General features: G+C 47.5%; 1 protein-coding gene across 1 annotated transcript in view; it reads left to right on the top strand.

Moving 5' to 3' along the window:
- Window positions 1-626: 626 nt before the first annotated feature.
- Window positions 627-18,748, top strand: part of HPS5 (HPS5 biogenesis of lysosomal organelles complex 2 subunit 2) — a 70,061-nt gene continuing 51,939 nt past the window's right edge. Inside the window, exons 1-5 of the mRNA XM_038764964.1 lie at window positions 627-765; window positions 3,449-3,559; window positions 5,927-5,991; window positions 8,557-8,749; window positions 13,470-13,603. Of these exons, the coding sequence (XP_038620892.1) occupies window positions 667-765; window positions 3,449-3,559; window positions 5,927-5,991; window positions 8,557-8,749; window positions 13,470-13,603 (602 nt within the window). The 5' untranslated portion in view covers window positions 627-666. The remainder of the gene's footprint in view (window positions 766-3,448; window positions 3,560-5,926; window positions 5,992-8,556; window positions 8,750-13,469; window positions 13,604-18,748) is intronic.

Genomic DNA, 18,748 nt, shown 5'->3' with positions numbered 1-18,748 from the left:
CCAACTTGTCCTTCCCAAGCGCTTAGTACAGTGCTCTGCACACAGTAAGCGCTCAATAAATGCGATTGATTGATTGATTGACTGTATATGTTGCCAACTTGTACTTTCCAAGCGCTTAGTCCAGTGCTCTGCACACAGTAAGCGCTCAATAAATGCGATTGATTGATTGATTGACTGTATATGTTGCCAACTTGTACTTTCCAAGCGCTTAGTCCAGTGCTCTGCACACAGTAAGCGCTCAATAAATGCGATTGATTGATTGATTGATTGACTGTCTCTATATGTTGCCAACTTGTACTTCCCAAGCGCTTAGTCCAGTGCTCTGCACACAGTAAGCGCTCAATAAATGCGATTGATTGATTGATTGATTGATTGATTGATTGACTGTCTCTATATGTTGCCAACTTGTACTTCCCAAGCGCTTAGTCCAGTGCTCTGCACACAGTAAGCGCTCAATAAATGCGATTGATTGATTGATTGACTGTCTGTATGTGTTGCCAACTTGTACTTCCCAAGCGCTTAGTCCAGTGCTCTGCACACAGTAAGCGCTCAATAAATACGATTGATTGATTGATTGATTGGAATGACGCGCCACCTGAATTCTTTCCTTTAGGTAGAGCTCCGGAGGCGGAGAGATAGTCGGGAGCGCCGCCCCTTCCTCGTCCGATGGCGGTCATTCCCGAATCCTTCAGCCACGTGTTGGCGGAGTTGGATTCCCTGGACCCCTTGTTGTCCGCTCTCAGGTTGGATTCCAGTCGCCTGAAGGTTAGTTTCTTTGGAGTCAGAGGTCATGGGTTCAAATCCCGGCTCCACCAGTTGTCAGCTGGGTGACCTGGGGCAAGTCACTTCACTTCTCTGGGCCTCAGTTCCCTCGTCTGTAAAATGGGGATGAAGACTGTGAGCCCCCCCGTGGGACAACCTGATCGCCTTGGAACCTCCCCGGCGCTTAGAACAGTGCTTGGCACATAGTACATGCACACAGCGTGAAGCAGCGTGGCTCAGTGGGAAAGAGCCCGGGCTTTGGAGTCGGAGGTCATGGGTTCAAATCCCGGCTCCGCCAATTGCCAGCTGTGTGACTTTGGGCAAGTCACTTGACTTCTCTGGGCCTCAGTTCCCTCATCTGGAAAATGGGGATGAAGACTGTGAGCCCCCTGTGGGACAACCCGATCACCTTGTAACCCCCCCAGCACTTAGAACGGTGCTTTGCACACAGTAAGCGCTTAATAAATGCCATTATTATTAGAGAAGCAGCGTGGCTCAGTGGAAAGAGCCCGGGCTTTGGAGTCAGAGGTCATGGGTTCAAATCCCGCCTCTGCCCGCTGGGTGACTTTGGGCAAGTCACTTCACTTCTCTGGGCCTCAGTTCCCTCATCTGTAAAATGGGGATGAAGACTGTGAGCCCCCCCGGGGGACAACCTGATCGCCTTGGAACCTCCCCAGCGCTTAGAATGGTGCTTTGCACCAGTAAGCGCTTAATAAATGCCATTATTATTATTATTATAGCAACTGCTTAATAAATGCCATCATTATTATTATTATTATAACAAATACAAATAAATCCATCAGTCATATTTATTGAGCACTTACTGTGTGCAGAGCACTGTACTAAGCGCTTGGGAAGTCCAAGTTGGCAACATATAGAGATGGTCCCTACCCAACAGTGGGCTCACAGTCCACAGGGGCTCACAGTCCACAGGGGGCTTACAGGGGGAAGTGAAGCAGCGTGGCTCAGTGGAAAAGAGCCCGGGCTTTGGAGGCAGAGGTCACGGGTTCAAATCCCACCTCTGCCGATTGCCAGCTGGGTGACTTTGGGCAAGTCACTTGACTTCCCTGGGCCTCAGTTCCCTCATCTGGAAAATGGGGATGAAGACTGTGAGCCCCCCGGGGGACAACCTGATTGCCTTGGAACCTCCCCAGCGCTTAGAACGGTGCTTTGCACACAGTAAGCGCTTAATAAATGCCATTATTATTATTATCATTATTATAGTAAGCACTTAATAAATGCCATCATTATTATTATTATTATAACAAATACAAATGAATCCATCAATTGTATTTATTGAGCGAAAGATCACGGGCTTTGGAGTCAAAGGTCATGGGTTCAAATCCCGGCTCCGCCACTTGTCAGCTGTGTGACTTTGGCAAGTCACTTCACTTCTCCGTGCCTCAGTTCCCTCATCTGTAAAATGGGGATTAAGGGTGTGAGCCCCCTGTGGGACAACCTGATCACCTTGTAACCTCCCCAGCGCTTAGAACGGTGCTTTGCACACAGTAAGCGCTTAATAAATGCCATTATTATTATAGTAAGCGCTTAATAAATGCCATCTTTATTATTATAACAAATACAAATGAATCAATCAATCGTATTTAGTGAGCGCTTACTGTGTGCAGAGCACTGGACTAAGCGCTTGGGAAGTCCAAGTTGGCAACATATAGAGACGGTCCCTACCCGACAGTGGGCTCACAGTCTAAAAGGGGGAAGTGAAGCAGCGTGGCTCAGTGGAAAAGAGCCCGGGCTTTGGAGTCAGAGGTCATGGGTTCAAACCCCGGCTCCGCCACTTGTCAGCTGTGTGACTTTGGGCAAGTCACTTCACTTCTCCGTGCCTCAGTTCCCTCATCTGTAAAATGGGGATTAAGGGTGTGAGCCCCCTGTGGGACAACCTGATCACCTTGTAACCTCCCCAGCGCTTAGAACGGTGCTTTGCACACAGTAAGCGCTTAATAAATGCCATTATTATTATAGTAAGCGCTTAATAAATGCCATCGTTATTATTATAACAAATACAAGTGAATCAATCAGTCGTATTTAGTGAACGCTTACTGTGTGCAGAGCACTGGACTAAGCGCTTGGGAAGTCCAAGTTGGCAACATATAGAGACGGTCCCTACCCAGCAGTGGGCTCACAGTCTAAAAGGGGGAAGTGAAGCAGCGTGGCTCAGTGGAAAAGAGCCCAGGCTTTGGAGTCAGAGGTCATGGGTTCAAACCCCGGCTCCGCCACTTGTCAGCTGTGTGACTTTGGGCAAGTCACTTCACTTCTCCGTGCCTCAGTTCCCTCATCTGTAAAATGGGGATTAAGGGTGTGAGCCCCCTGTGGGACAACCTGATCACCTTGTAACCTCCCCAGCGCTTAGAACAGTGCTTTGCACACAGTAAGCGCTTAATAAATGCCATTATTATTATAGTAAGCGCTTAATAAATGCCATCTTTATTATTATAACAAATACAAATGAATCAATCAATCGTATTTAGTGAGCGCTTACTGTGTGCAGAGCACTGGACTAAGCGCTTGGGAAGTCCAAGTTGGCAACACATGGAGGCGGTCCCTACCCAACAGCGGGCTCACAGTCTAAAAGAGTGAATGAATGAATGACTGAATGGATGAATGAAAGAAGCGCTCAGTGAAGATGACCGATCGATGGACTGATTTCTTTGGTTCTCGGTCGTTTCAGTGCACGTGCGTAGCCGTGTCGCGGAAATGGCTGGCTCTGGGAAGCTCGGGAGGAGGCCTCCACCTCGTCCAGAGAGAAGACTGGAAACAGAGGCTCTATCTGACCCATCAGGTAGGCGCCGGGGGGCCCGCGGGATATTCCCAGCAAGCACTGGGCTGGGATGCTCCAGAGAACCGCTAGTCTCCCTTGGGCGACTGGATTCACTCATTCACTCATTCATTCATCATTCATTCATTCAATCATATTTATTGAGCACCTACTGTGTGCAGAGCACTGGACTAAGCGCTTGGGAAGTCCAAGTCGGCAACATCTAGAGACGGCCCCTACCCAACAGCGGGCTCACAGTCTAGAAGGGGGGGGACAGAGAACAAAACAAAACATATTAACCAAATAAAATCAATCAATCAATCGTATTTATTGAGCGCCTTCTGTGTGCAGAGCACTGGACTAAGCGCTTGGGAAGTCCATGTTGGCAACAGATAGAGATGGCCCCTACCCAACAGCGGGCTCACAGTCTAGAAGGGGGGGGACAGAGAACAAAACAAAACGTATTAACCAAATAAAATCAATCAATCAATCGTATTTATTGAGCGCCTACTGTGTGCAGAGCACTGGACTAAGCACTTGGGAAGTCCAAGTCGGCAACATCTAGAGACGGCCCCTACCCAACAGCGGGCTCACAGTCTAGAAGGGGGGGGGACAGAGAACAAAACAAAACATATTAACCAAATAAAATCAATCAATCAATTGTATTTATTGAGCGCCTACTGTGTGCAGAGCACTGGACTAAGCGCTTGGGAAGTCCATGTTGGCAACAGATAGAGACGGCCCCTACCCAACAGCGGGCTCACAGTCTAGAAGGGGGGGACAGAGAACAAAACAAAACATATTAACCAAATAAAATCAATCAATCAATCGTATTTATTGAGCGCCTACTGTGTGCAGAGCACTGGACTAAGCGCTTGGGAAGTCCATGTTGGCAACAGATACAGACAGCCCCTACCCAACAGCAGGCTCACAGTCTAGAAGGGGGGGACAGAGAACAAAACAAAACATATTAACCAAATAAAATCAATCAATCAATCGTATTTATTGAGCGCCTACTGTGTGCAGAGCACTGGACTAAGCGCTTGGGAAGTCCATGTTGGCAACAGATAGAGACAGCCCCTACCCAACAGCGGGCTCACAGTCTAGAAGGGGGGGACAGAGAACAAAACAAAACATATTAACCAAATAAAATCAATCAATCAATCGTATTTATTGAGCGCCTACTGTGTGCAGAGCACTGGACTAAGCACTTGGGAAGTCCATGTTGGCAACAGATAGAGACGGCCCCTACCCAACAGCGGGCTCACAGTCTAGAAGGGGGGGACAGAGAACAAAACAAAACATATTAACCAAATAAAATCAATCAATCAATCGTATTTATTGAGCGCCTACTGTGTGCAGAGCACTGGACCAAGCGCTTGGGAAGTCCATGTTGGCAACAGATAGAGACAGCCCCTACCCAACAGCGGGCTCACAGTCTAGAAGGGGGGGACAGAGAACAAAACAAAACATATTAACCAAATAAAATCAATCAATCAATCGTATTTATTGAGCGCCTACTGTGTGCAGAGCACTGGACTAAGCGCTTGGGAAGTCCATGTTGGCAACAGATAGAGACGGCCCCTACCCAACAGTGGGCTCACAGTCTAGAAGGGGGGGACAGAGAACAAAACAAAACATATTAACCAAATAAAATCAATCAATCAATCGTATTTATTGAGCGCCTACTGTGTGCAGAGCACTGGGCTAAGTGCTTGGGAAGTACAAGTTGTATTCAAAGTGATTGTGTGCCATGGGTTGTGTTTTTAGTGTTATCAGACTGTGAAATGAACCATTCATTCAGTCGTATTTACTGAGCGCTTACTGTGTGCAGAGCACTGTACTAAGCGCTTGGGAAGTCCAAGTTGGCAACACACAGAGACGGTCCCTACCCAACAGCGGGCTCACAGTCTAGAAGGGGGAGACAGACAAGAAAATAAAATAAATAGAATAGTAAATATGTACAAGTAAAATAAATAGAGTAATAAACCAGCACATCACCCGCAAAAACTCCATTTCGGAACATCCAAGTCATGATTTCCATTGTCCGCCGCAGGAGAAGCGGCGTGGCTCAGTGGAAAGAGCCCGGGCTTTGGAGTCAGAGGTCATGGGTTCAAATTCCGGCTCCGCCACTTGTCAGCTGGGTGACTTTGGGCAAGTCACTTCACTTCTCTGGGCCTCAGTTCCCTCATCTGGAAAATGGGGATGAAGACTGAGCCCCCCCCGTGGGACAACCTGGTCACCTTGTAACCTCCCCAGCACTTAGAACAGAGCTTTGCACATAGTAAGTGCCAGCGCTTAGAGCAGTGCTGCACACAGTAAGCGCTTAATAAATGCCATTCTTATTATTATTATTACTAATAATAATAATTGCCATCATTATTATCATAGGAAGGTGCCGTTTCCCAGGTGGCCTGGTGCCCCCATGACGAAGATTACATCGCTGTGGCGACCAGGTAAGTGACGGCTTTGAAACTCCCTGGCCTTTCAGGACCCAATAAAGCAAGCCAAAGAAAGAAACCCATTTCGCTGACCTGAAAAAGGGAAGAGCAAGGCCCGGCGAGTGGAAATTCATTCAATTGTACTATTCATTCAGTACTATGTGCTTGGCACATAGTAAGCGCTTAACAAATGCCATCATTGTTATTATTATTATTATATTTCAGGTGATTCAATAATAACAAAGACTGTGAGCCCCCCATGGGACAACCTGATCACCTTGTATCCCCTCACAGTGCTTAGAACAGTGCTTGACACATAGTAAGCGCTTAATAAATGCCATCATTATTATTATTCTCTGGGCATCAATTCCATGGGTTCAAATCCCGGCTCTGCCAACTGTCAGCTGTGTGCCTTCGGGCAAGTCACTTCACTTCTCTGTGCCTCAGTTCCCTCATCTGTAAAACGGGGATGAAGACTGTGAGCCCCACATGGGACAACCCGATCTCCTTGTAACCTCCCCAGCGCTTAGAACAGTGCTTTGCACATAGTAAGTGCTTAATAAATGCCATCATTATTATTATTCTCTGGGCCTCAGTTCCATGGGTTCAAATCCTGACTCCGCCAACTGTCAGCTGTGTGACTTTGGGCAAGTCACTTCACTTCTCTGTGCCTCAGTTCCCTCATCTGTAAAATGGGGATGAAGACTGTGAGCCCCCCGTGGGACAACCTCATCACCTTGTATCCCCTCCCAGTGCCTAGAACAGTGTTTTGCACATAGTAAGCGCTTAATAAATGCCATCGTTATTATCATTCTCTGGGCCTCAGTTCCATGGGTTCAAATCCTGGCTCCTCCAACTGTCAGCTGTGTGACTTTGGGCAAGTCACTTCACTTCTCTGTGCCTCAGTTCCCTCATCTGTAAAATGGGGATGAAGACTGTGAGCCCCGTGTGGGACAACCTGATCTCCTTGTAACCTCCCCAGCGCTCAGAACAGGGCTCTGCACATAGTAAGCGCTTAATCAATGCCATTATTATTATTAAAATGGGGATGACTACTGTGAGCCCCACGTGGGACAGCCTGATTACCTCGTGTCCCCGCCAGCGCTTAGAACAGTGCTTGGAACATAGTGAGTGCTTAAAAATGCTATCATTATTAAAATGCCATCATTATTATTAAAATGGGGATGACGACTGTGAGCCCCACGTGGGACAGCCTGATTACCTTGTGTCCCCGCCAGTGTTTAGAACAGTGCTTGGCACATAGTAAGTGCTTAAAAATACCATCATTATTAAAACGCCATCATTATTATTAAAATGGGGATGACGACTGTGAGCCCCACATGGGACAGCCTGATTACCTTGTGTCCCCGCCAGCGCTTAGAACAGTGCTTGGCACCTAGTAAGTGCTTAAAAATACCATCATTATTAAATGCCATCATTATTATTAAAATGGGGATGACGACTGTGAGCCCCATGTGGGACAGCCTGATAACCCTGTATCCCTGTCAGTGTTTAGAACAGTGCTTGGCACATAGTAAGTGCTTAAAAATGCCATCATTATTAAAATGCCATCATTATAATTCAGTCAATCAATCAATCGTATTTATTGAGCACTTACTATGTGCAGAGCACTGTACTAAGCGCATGAGAAGTACAAGTTGGCAACCTTTAGAGACGGTCCCTACCCAACAGTGGGCTCACAGTCTAGAAATACCATCGTTATTAAAATGCCATCATTATTATTAAAATGGGGTGACGACTGTGAGCCCCACGTGGGACAGCCTGATTACCTTGTGTCCCCGCCAGTGCTTAGAACAGTGCTTGGCACATAGTAGGTGTTTTAAAATACCATCATTATTAAATGCCATCATTATTATTAAAATGGGGATGACGACTGTGAGCCCCACGTGAGACAGCTTGATTACCTTGTATCCCCGCCAGCGCTTAGAACAGTGCTTGGCACATAGTAAGTGCTTAAAAATACCCTCATTATTAAAATGCCATAGTTATTATTAAAATGGGGTGACGACTGTGAGCCCCACGTGGGACAGCCTGATTACCTTGTATCCCCGCCAGTGCTTAGAACAGTGCTTGGCACATAGTAAGTGCTTAAAAATACCCTCATTATTAAAATGCCATAGTTATTATTAAAATGGGGTGACGACTGTGAGCCCCACGTGGGACAGCCTGATTATCTTCTATCCCTGCCAGCGCTTAGAACAGTGCTTGGCACATAGTAAGTGCTTAAAAATGCCATCATTATTAAAACGCCATCATTATTATTAAAATGGGGTGACGACTATGAGCCCCACGTGGGACAGCCTGATTATCTTCTATCCCCGCCAGCGCTTAGAACAGTGCTTGGCACATAGTAAGTGCTTAAAAATGCCATCATTATTAAAACGCCATCGTTATTATTAAAATGGGGATGATGACTGTGAGCCCCACGTGGGACAGCCTGATTACCTTGTGTCCCCGCCAGCGCTTAGAGCAGTGCTTGGCACGTAGTAAGTGCTTAAAAATGCCATCATTATTATTAATATTATCATTATTGTTATTCCGGGTGCTTGTTTTCTGCAGCCAGGGCCTGGTGGTGGCCTGGGAGCTGAATCGGGAACGTCGAGGGAAGTCCGAACGGATCTGCGTGTCGTCGGAGCACCGAGGGCGGACCGTTACGGCCCTCTGTTGGGACGCGGCCGCTTTCCGGGTGTTCGCGGGCGATCACGCGGGGAAAGTGTCCGCCATGAAGATCAACACATCCAAGCAAGGAAAGGTCAGATCCAACCCGGGCTTCCACGAGAAGCAGCGGGGCTCAGTGGAAAGAGCCCGGCCTTCAGAGCCAGAGGTCCTGGGTTCAAATCCCGGCTCCGCCCACTGTCAGCTGGGTGACTTTGGGCAAGTCACTTCACTTCCCCCCCTTCTAGACTGCGAGCCCACTGTTGGGGAGGGACCGTCTCTAGATGTTGCCAACTTGTACTTCCCAAGCGCTTAGTACAGTGCTCTGCACACAGTAAGCGCTCAATAAATGCGATTGAATGAATGAATATGTTGCCAACTTGTACTTCCGAAGTGCTTAGTACAGCGCTCTGCACACAGTAAGCGCTCACTAAATACGATTGATTGATTGATTGACTAAGCATCGCTGCTTCTCCGTTGAGCGTGTACTGCGTGCAGAGCGCTGTTCTAAGCGTCTCGGAGAGATCGGGACAACAGAGTTGCGTGACCTAGTCCCTGCTGGCAGTGAGGTTACAGTTTAGAGATTCAATCATTCAGTCGTATTTATTGAGCGCTTACTGTGTGCAGAGCACTGGACTACGCACTTGGGAAGTCCAAGTTGGCAACATATTCATTCAATCGTATTTATTGAGCGCTTACTGTGTGCAGAGCACTGGACTAAGCACTTGGGAAGTCCAAGTTGGCAACGTATTCATTCATTCAATCGTATTTATTGAGCGCTTACTGTGTGCAGAGCACTGGACTAAGCACTTGGGAAGTACAAGTTGGCAACGTATTCATTCATTCAATCGTATTTATTGAGCGCCTACTGTGTGCAGAGCACCGTGCTAAGCGCTTCAGAAGTCCAAGTTGGCAACGTATTCATTCATTCAATCGTATTTATTGAGCGCTTACTGTGTGCAGAGCACTGTGCTAAGCTCTTGGGAAGTCCAAGTTGGCAACATATTCATTCATTCAATCGTATTTATTGGGCGCTTACTGTGTGCAGAGCACTGTACTAAGCGCTTGGGAAGTCCAAGTTGGCAACATATAAAGGCAGTCCCATCCAACAGCGGGCTCCCAGTCTAGAAATGAGTTTACAATTCTGGAGTCTATATAATCCATCAATCAATCAATCGTATTTATGGAGCGCTTACTGTGTGCAGAGCACTGTGGGGAAGCAGCGTGGCTCAGCGGAAAGAGCCCGGGCTTTGGAGTCGGAGGTCATGGGTTCAAATCCCGGCTCTGCCACTTGTCAGCTGGGTGACTTTGGGCAAGTCACTTAACTTCACTGGGCCTCAGTGACCCCATCTGTAAAATGGGGATGAAGACTGTGAGCGCCCGTGGGACAACCTGATCGCCTTGTAACCTCCCCAGCGCTTAGAACAGTGCTTGGCACATAGTAAGTGCTTAGTAAATGCCATTATTATTATTATTATTATTATTATTATTATTATTGTTATTACTAAGCGCTTGGGAAGTACAAGTTGGCAACAACTATATAAGGGCCCATTTTCATGTAAGGACGATCGCGAGCGATGGATCTTTGGTTCCGGAAGGGTGTGAGCCCACTGTAGGGTCGGGACCGTCTCTATATGTTTCCAACTTGTCCTTCCCAAGCGCTTAGTACAGTGCTCTGCACACAGTAAGCGCTCAATAAATACGATTGATGAATGCCTGGAAGAATATTTCTTTGGCCTTCCTTTTTCTCCTCCCTTTTATTCGTTAGATCTTTCCGTGAGGGGGTCGGGGAGCAGGCGGAGAGGGAGGAGGGATGAGAGGAGAAGAAGTCCCTCCCTCATGGCTCAGTGGAAAGAGCCCGGGCTTTGGAGTCCGAGGTCATGGGTTCGAATCCCGGCTCTGCCAGTTGTCAGCTGTGTGACTTCGGGCACGTGGGACGAGGGACTGTGTCCAACCCGATTTGTTTGTATCCATCCCAGCGCTCAGTACAGTGCGCATAGTAAGCGTCTTCTAGACTGTGAGCCCACTGTGGGGTAGGGACCGTCTCTAGATGTTGCCAACTTGGACTTCCCAAGCGCTTAGTACAGTGCTCTGCACACAGTAAGCGCTCAATAAATACGATTGAATGAATTATTTAATTCATTAATATTCATTCATTAATCATTATTCATTCATTAATTCACTAATTATATCAGTCAATCAAGAGAATGCATTTTATTTCATTCTGCTCTGCCACACTGAGCAGCGTGGCTCAGTGGAAAAGAGCCCAGGCTTTGGAGTCCGAGGTCATGGGTTCAAATGCCGGCTCCGCCAGTTGTCAACTGTGTGACTTTGGGCAAGTCACTTCACTTCTCTGGGCCTCAGTGACCTCATCTGGAAAATGGGGATGAAGACTGTGGCTCAGTGGAAAGAGCACAGGCTTTGGAGTCCGAGGTCATGGGTTCGAATCCCAGCTCTGCCAATTGTCAGCCGGGTGACTCCGGGCAAGTCTTAAGAGCCCGGGCTTTGGAGTCAGAGGTCATGGGTTCAAATCCCCAGTCCGCCAGTTGCCAGCTGTGTGACTTTGGGCAAGTCACTTCCCTTCTCTGCGCCTCAGTTCCCTCATCTGTAAAATGGGGATGAAGACTGTAAGCCCCCTGTGGGACAACATGATCACCTTGTAACCTCCCCAGCGCTTAGAACAGTGCTTTGCACATAGTAAGCGCTTAATAAATGCCATTATTATTATTATTTTTCTAGACTGTGGGTGGGGCCTGTCTCTAGATGTTGCCAACTTGGACTTCCCAAGCACTTAGTCCAGTGCTCTGCACACAGTAAGTGCTCAATAAATTACCTCCTTCCCCTCCCCACAGCACCTATATATATGTTTGTACATATTTATTACTCTATTTATTTTACTTGTACATATTTATTCCATATATTTTATTTAGTTTATATGTTTTGTTTTGTTGTCTGTCTCCCCCTTCTAGCCTGTGAGCCCACTGTTGGGTAGGGACCGTCTCTAGATGTTGCCAACTTGGACTTCCCAAGCGCTGAGTCCGGTGCCCTGCACACAGTAAGCGCTCAATAAATACGATTGAATCAATCAATCAATCAATCGTATTTATTGAGCGCTTACTATGTGCAGAGCACTGTACTAAGCGCTTGGGAAGTACAAATTGGCATCACATAGAGACAGTCCCTACCCAACAGTGGGCTCACAGTCTAAAAGGGGGAGACAGAGAACAGTACCAAACATACCAACAAAATAAAATAAGTAGGATAGAAATGTACAAGTAAAATAAATAAATAAATAAATAAATAGAGTAATAAATATGTACAACCATATATACATATATACAGGTGCTGTGGGGAAGGGAAGGAGGTAAGACGGGGGGATGGAGAGGGGGACGAGGGGGAGAGGAAAGAAGGGGCTCAGTCTGGGAAGGCCTCCTGGAGGAGGTGAGCTCTCAGCAGGGCCTTGAAGGGAGGAAGAGAGCTAGCGCGGCGGATGGGCAGAGGGATTGGGGGCATTCCGGGCCCGGGGGATGACGTGGGCTGGGGGTCGATGGCGGGACGGGCGAGAACGAGGCCTAACGGTGAGGAGATTAGTGGTGGAGGAGCGGAGGGTGCGGGCTGGGCTGGAGAAGGAGAGAAGGGAGGTGAGGGAGGAGGGGGCGAGGGGATGGACAGCCTTGAAGCCCAGGGTGAGGAGTTTCTGCTTGATGCGCAGATTGATCGGTAGCCATTGGAGGTTTTTGAGGAGGGGAGTAATATGTCCAGAGCGTTTCTGGACAAAGATAATCCGGGCAGCAGCATGAAGTATGGATTGAAGTGGAGAGAGACACGAGGATGGGAGATGAGAGAGAAGGCTGGTGCAGTAGTCCAGACGGGATAGGATGAGAGCTTGAATGAGCAGGGTAGCAGTTGGGATGGAGAGGAAAGGGCGGATCTTGGCAATGTTGCGGAGCTGAGACCGGCAGGTTTTGGTGACGGCTTGGATGTGAGGGGTGAATGAGAGAGCGGAGTCGAGGATGACACCAAGGTTGCGGGCTTGTGAGACGGGAAGGATGGTAGTGCCGTCAACAGAGATGGGAAAGTCAGGGAGAGGGCAAGGTTTGGGAGGGAAGACAAGGAGCTCAGTCTTCGACATGTTGAGCTTTAGGTGGCGGGCGGACATCCAGAAGGAGATGTCCTGAAGGCAGGAGGAGATGCGAGCCTGGAGGGAGGGGGAGAGAGCAGGGGCAGAGATGGAGATCTGGGTGTCATCAGCGTAGAGGTGATAGTTGAAGCCGTGGGAGCGAATGAGGTCACCAAGGGAGTGAGTGTAGATTGAGAACAGAAGGGGACCAAGCACTGAACCTTGGGGAACTCCCACCGTAAGAGGATGGGAGGGGGAGGAGGAGCCTGCAAAAGAGACTGAGAAAGAACGACCGGAGAGATAAGAGGAGAACCAGGAGAGGACGGAGTCTGTGAAGCCAAGGTCAGATAACGTGTGGAGGAGAAGGGGGTGGTCCACAGTGTCAAAGGCAGCTGAGAGGTCGAGGAGGATTAGGACAGAGTAGGAGCCGTTGGATTTGGCAAGCAGGAGGTCATTGGTGACCTTTGAGAGCGCAGTTTCCGTGGAATGAAGGGGACGGAAGCCAGACTGGAGGGGGTCGAGGAGAGAGTTGGTGTTGAGGAATTCTAGGCAGCGCATGTAGACAACTCGTTCAATGAATAAGTACGATTGAATGAATGAATGAACGGTCAGGACAGCGCTCAATCAATACAATTGATTGATTGATCGATTGAGAAGTCAATTTGGCCGTGGCGCGGTGTCTCTCCTTGCTCCGCAGGCCGCGGCCGCCTTCGTGATGTTTCCGGTCCAGGTTATCACCAGGGTTGACTCGCGAATCGTGCAGCTCGATCATCAGGAGGGGAGGCTGCTCATATCGTCACGCACTCGCTCCTTCTTATGCGACACCGAGAGGTAAAAATCTCTCGGAAAGGTAAAATTAAAATTAAAATTAGGGGAAGCAGCGTGGCTCAGTGGGAAAGAGCCCGGGCTTTGGAGTCAGAGGTCACGGGTTCAAATCCCGGCTCCTCCACTTGTCAGCTGGGTGACCCTGGGCAGGTCGCTTCACTTCTCTGGGCCTCAGTTCCCTCATCTGGAAAATGGGGATGAAGACTGTGAGCCCCCCACCGTGGGACAGCCTGATCACCTTGTAAACTCCCCAGCGCTGAGAACAGTGATTCACACATAGTAAGCACTTAATAAATGCCGTCATTGTTATTAAAATCTTCCCCCCACTCCAGGGAAGCAGCATGGCTCAGTGGGAAAGAGCCCAGGCTTTAGAGTCAGAGGTCACGGGTTCAAATCCCGGCTCCGCCACTTGTCAGCTGGGTGACTCTGGGCAGGTCGCTTCACTTCTCTGGGCCTCAGTTCCCTCATCTGGAAAATGGGGATGAAGACTGGGAGCCCCCCACCGTGGGACAACCTGATCACCTTGTAAATCAATCAATCAATCAATTGTATTTATTGAGCGCTTACTATGTGCCGAGCACTGTACTAAGCGCTTGGGAAGTACAAATTGGCATCACATAGAGACAGTCCCTACCCAACAGTGGGCTCACAGTCTAAAAGGGGGAGACAGAGAACAGAACCAAACATACCAACAAAATAAAATAAGTAGGATAGAAATGTACAAGTAAAATAAATAAATAAATAAATAAATAGAGTAATAAATATGTACAACCATATATACATATATACATATATACATGTAAACTCCCCAGCGCTTAGAACAGTGATTCACACATAGCGCTTGATAAATGCCGTCATTGTTATTAAAATCTTCCCCCCATCTTACCTCCTTCCCTTCCCCACAGCACCTGTATATATGTTTGTACATATTTTTTACTCTATTTATTTATTTATTTTATTTGCACATATCTATTCTATTTATTTTATTGTGTTAGTATGTTTGGTTTTGTTCTCTGTCTCCCCCTTTTAGACTGTGAGGCCTCTGTTGGGTAGGGACTGTCTCTAGATGTTGCCAATTTGTACTTCCTAAGCGCTTAGTACAGTGCTCTGCACATAGTAAGCGCTCAATAAATACGATTGATGATGATGATGATGATTCATACATAGTAAGCGCTTAATAAATGCCGTCGTTGTTATTAAAATCTTCCCTCCGCTCCAGGGAAGCAGCATGGCTCAGTGGGAAAGAGCCCGGGCTTTGGAGTCAGAGGTCACGGGTTCAAATCCCGGCTCCGCCACCTGTCAGCTGGGTGACTCTGGGCAGGTCGCTTCACTTCTCGGGGCCTCAGTTCCCTCATCTGGAAAATGGGGATGAAGACTGGGAGCTCCCCCACCGTGGGACAACCTGATCACCTTGTAAACTCCCCAGCGCTTAGAACAGTGATTCACACATAGCACTTAATAAATGCCGTCATTGTTATTAAAATCTCCCCCCGCATCTTACCTCCTTCCCTTCCCCACAGCACCTGTATATATGTTTGTACATATTTTTTACTCTATTTATTTATTTTATTTGTACATATCTATTCTATTTATTTTATTTTGTTAGTATGTTTGGTTTTGTTCTCTGTCTCCCCCTTTTAGACTGTGAGCCCACGGTTGGGTAGGGACTGTCTCTATATGTTGCCAATTTGTACTTCCCAAGGGCTTAGTACAGTGCTCTGCACATAGTAAGCGCTCAATAAATACGATTGATGATGATGATTCACACATAGTAAGCGCTTAATAAATGCCGTCGTTGTTATTAAAATCTTCCCTCTGCTCCAGGGAAGTAGCGTGGCTCAGTGGGAAAGAGCCCGGGCTTTGGAGTCAGAGGTCGCGCGTTCAAATCCTGGCTCCGCCACTTGTCAGCTGGGTGACTCTGGGCAAGTCGCTTCACTTCTCTGGGCCTCAGTTCCCTCGTCTGGAAAATGGGGATGAAGACTGTGAGCCCCACCGTGGGACAACCTGATCACCTTGTAAACTCCCCAGCGCTGAGAACAGTGATTCACACATAGTAAGCGCTTAATAAATGCCGTCATTATTATTAAAATCTTCCCTCCGCTCCAAAGGGAGTTGGTGGGAATGTAATCATCATCAATCATCAATCGTATTTATTGAGCGCTTACTATGTGCAGAGCACTGGACTAAGCGCTTGGGAAGTACAAATTGGCAACATATAGAGACAGTCCCTACCCAACAGTGGGCTCACAGCAATCACAATCAATCAGTCGTATTTATTGAGCGCTTCCTGTGTGCGGAGCACTGGACTAAGCGCTTGGGAAGTCCAAGTTGGCAACATCTAGAGACGGGCCCTACAAGAGGAAGCAACGTGGATAATGAGATGAGGATGGCATTTATGAGGCGCTTACTCTGTGCCAGGCACTGTTCTGAGCGCCGGGGGTACGATTCCGAGTTCATCAGGTTGGACGCCGTCCCTGCCCCACGTGGGGCTCACACTCTTCATCCCATTTTACAGATGGGGGAACTGAGGCCCAGAGGAGGGACGTGACCTGCCCGGGGACGCACAGTAGACAGGCGGTGGAGTCGGGATTAGAACTCAGGTCCTCCTGACTCCCAAGCCCGGGCTCTAGCCATTAAGTGGAATGGCTTCCGGTGCTGAAAAAGAGTAATAATAATAATAATGTCGGTATTTGTTAAGCGCTTACTATGTGCCAATAATAATAATAATGGCATTTATTAAGCGCTTGCTATGTGCAAAGCACTGTTCTAAGCGCTGGGGAGGTTACAAGGTGATCAGGTTGTCCCACTGGGGGGTCACAGTCTTCATCCCCATTTTACAGATGAGGGAACTGAGGCCCAGAGGAGGGACGTGACCTGCCCGAGGACGCACAGTAGACAGGCGGTGGAGTCGGGATTAGAACCCAGGTCCTCCTGACTCCCAAGCCCGGGCTCTAGCCATTAAGCGGTGTTGCTTACGGTGCTGTAAATGAGTGATAATAATAATAATGTTGGTATTTATTAAGCGCTTACTATGTGCCAATAATAATAATAATGATGGCATTTATTAAGCGCTTGCTATGTGCAAAGCACTGTTCTAATCAATCAATCGTATTTATTGAGCGCTTACTGTGTGCAGAGCACTGTACTAAGCGCTTGGGAAGTACAAGTTGGCAACATAGAGAGACGGTCCCTACCCAACAGCAGGCTCACAGTCTAGAAGGGGAGACAGAGGACAAAACAAACCATATTAACAAAATAAAATAAATACAATAAATATCATCATCATCATCATCAATCGTACTTATTGAGCGCTTACTGTGTGCAGAGCACTGTACTAAGCGCTTGGGAAATCCAAGTTGGCAACATATAGAGACAGTCCCTACCCCACAGTGGGCTTACAATCTAGAAGGGGGAGACAGAGAACAAAACCAAACATATTAACAAAATAAAATAAATAGAATAGATATGTACAAGTAAAATAAAGAAATAAATAGAGTAATAAATCTGTACAAACATATATACATATAGACAGGTGCTGTGGGGAAGGGAAGGAGGTAAGACGGGGGGATGGAGAGGGGGAGCGAGTTGGGATTAGAACTCGGGTCCTCCTGACTCCCAAGCCCGGGCTCTAGCCATTAAGCGGCGTGGCTGATGGTGCTGTAAATGAGTGATAATAATAATAATGTTGGTATTTGTTAAGCGCTTACTATGTGCCAATAATAATAATAATAATAATAATGGCATTTAGTAAGCGCTTACTATGTGCAAAGCACTGTTCTAAGCGCTTGGGGAGGTGACAAGGTGATCAGGTTGTCCCACTGGGGGCTCGCACTCTTAATCCCATTTTACAGATGAGGGAACTGAGGCCCAGAGGAGGGACATGACCTGTCCGAGGACGCACAGTAGACAGGCGGTGGAGTCGGGATTAGAACCCAGGTCCTCCTGACTCCCAAGCCCGGGCTCTAGCCATTAAGTGGAATGGCTTCTGGTGCTGAAAAAGAGTGACAATAATAATAATGTTGGTACTTGTTAAGCGCTTACTATGTGCCAATAATAATAATAATAATAATGATGGCATTTATTAAGCGCTTGCTATGTGCTGTTCTAAGCGCTGGGGAGGTTACAAGGTGATCAGGTTGTCCCATGTGGGGGCTCACAGTCTTTATCCTCATTTTACAGATGAGGGAACGGAGGCCCAGAGAAGTGAAGTGACTTGCCCAAAGTCACACAGCTGACAGTTGGCGGAGCCGGGATTTGAACCCATAATAATAATAATAATAATGATGGCATTTCTTGAGCGCTTACTATGTGCAAAGCACTGTTCTAAGCGCTGGGGAGGTTACAAAGTGATCAGGTTGTCCCACAGGGGGCTCACAGTCTTCATCCCCACTTTACAGTTGAGGTAACTGAGACACAGAGAAGTTAAATGACGTGACCAAAGTCACACAGCTGACAATTGGCAGAGCTGGGATTTGAACCCATAATAATAATAATAATAATGATGGCATTTCTTGAGCGCTTACTATGTGCAAAGCACTGTTCTAAGCACTGGGGAGGTTCCAAGGTGATCAGGTTGTCCCACGGGGGGCTCACAGTCTTCATCCCCATTTTACAGATGAGGTAACTGAGGCAGAGAGAGCTGACACTTGGCGGAGCCGGGGTTTGAACCCACGACCTCTGGCTCCAAAGCCTGGGCTCTTTCCACTGAGCCACGCTGCTTCTCTAGTATCTGCCAACTCTGTTGTGTTGTACTCTCTGAAGCGCTTACACAGCACCTGTATATATGTATATATGTTTGTACATATTTAATATCTATTTATTTATTTATTTATTTTACCTGTACATGTCTATTCTATTGATTTTATTTTGTTAGTATGTTTGGTTTTATTCTCCGTCTCCCCCTTTTAGACTGTGAGCCCACTGTTGGGTAGGGACCGTCTCTATATGTTGCCAACTTGTACTTCCCAAGCGCTTAGCACAGTGCTCTGCACACAGTAAGCGCTCAATAAATGTGATTGATTGATTGATAGTACAGTGGTCTGCACAGTAAGCGCTCAACAAGTACCATTGATTGATTGATTGATAGCACTTAACAAATACAATGATGGTGATGATTCTAGACTGTGAGCCCACTGTTGGGTAGGGACCGTC

The sequence above is a fragment of the Tachyglossus aculeatus genome, chromosome 22 (assembly GCF_015852505.1).
Source record: "Tachyglossus aculeatus isolate mTacAcu1 chromosome 22, mTacAcu1.pri, whole genome shotgun sequence".
Classification (NCBI taxonomy): domain Eukaryota; kingdom Metazoa; phylum Chordata; class Mammalia; order Monotremata; family Tachyglossidae; genus Tachyglossus; species Tachyglossus aculeatus.
This window is presented reverse-complemented; position numbering and strand designations above follow the sequence as displayed.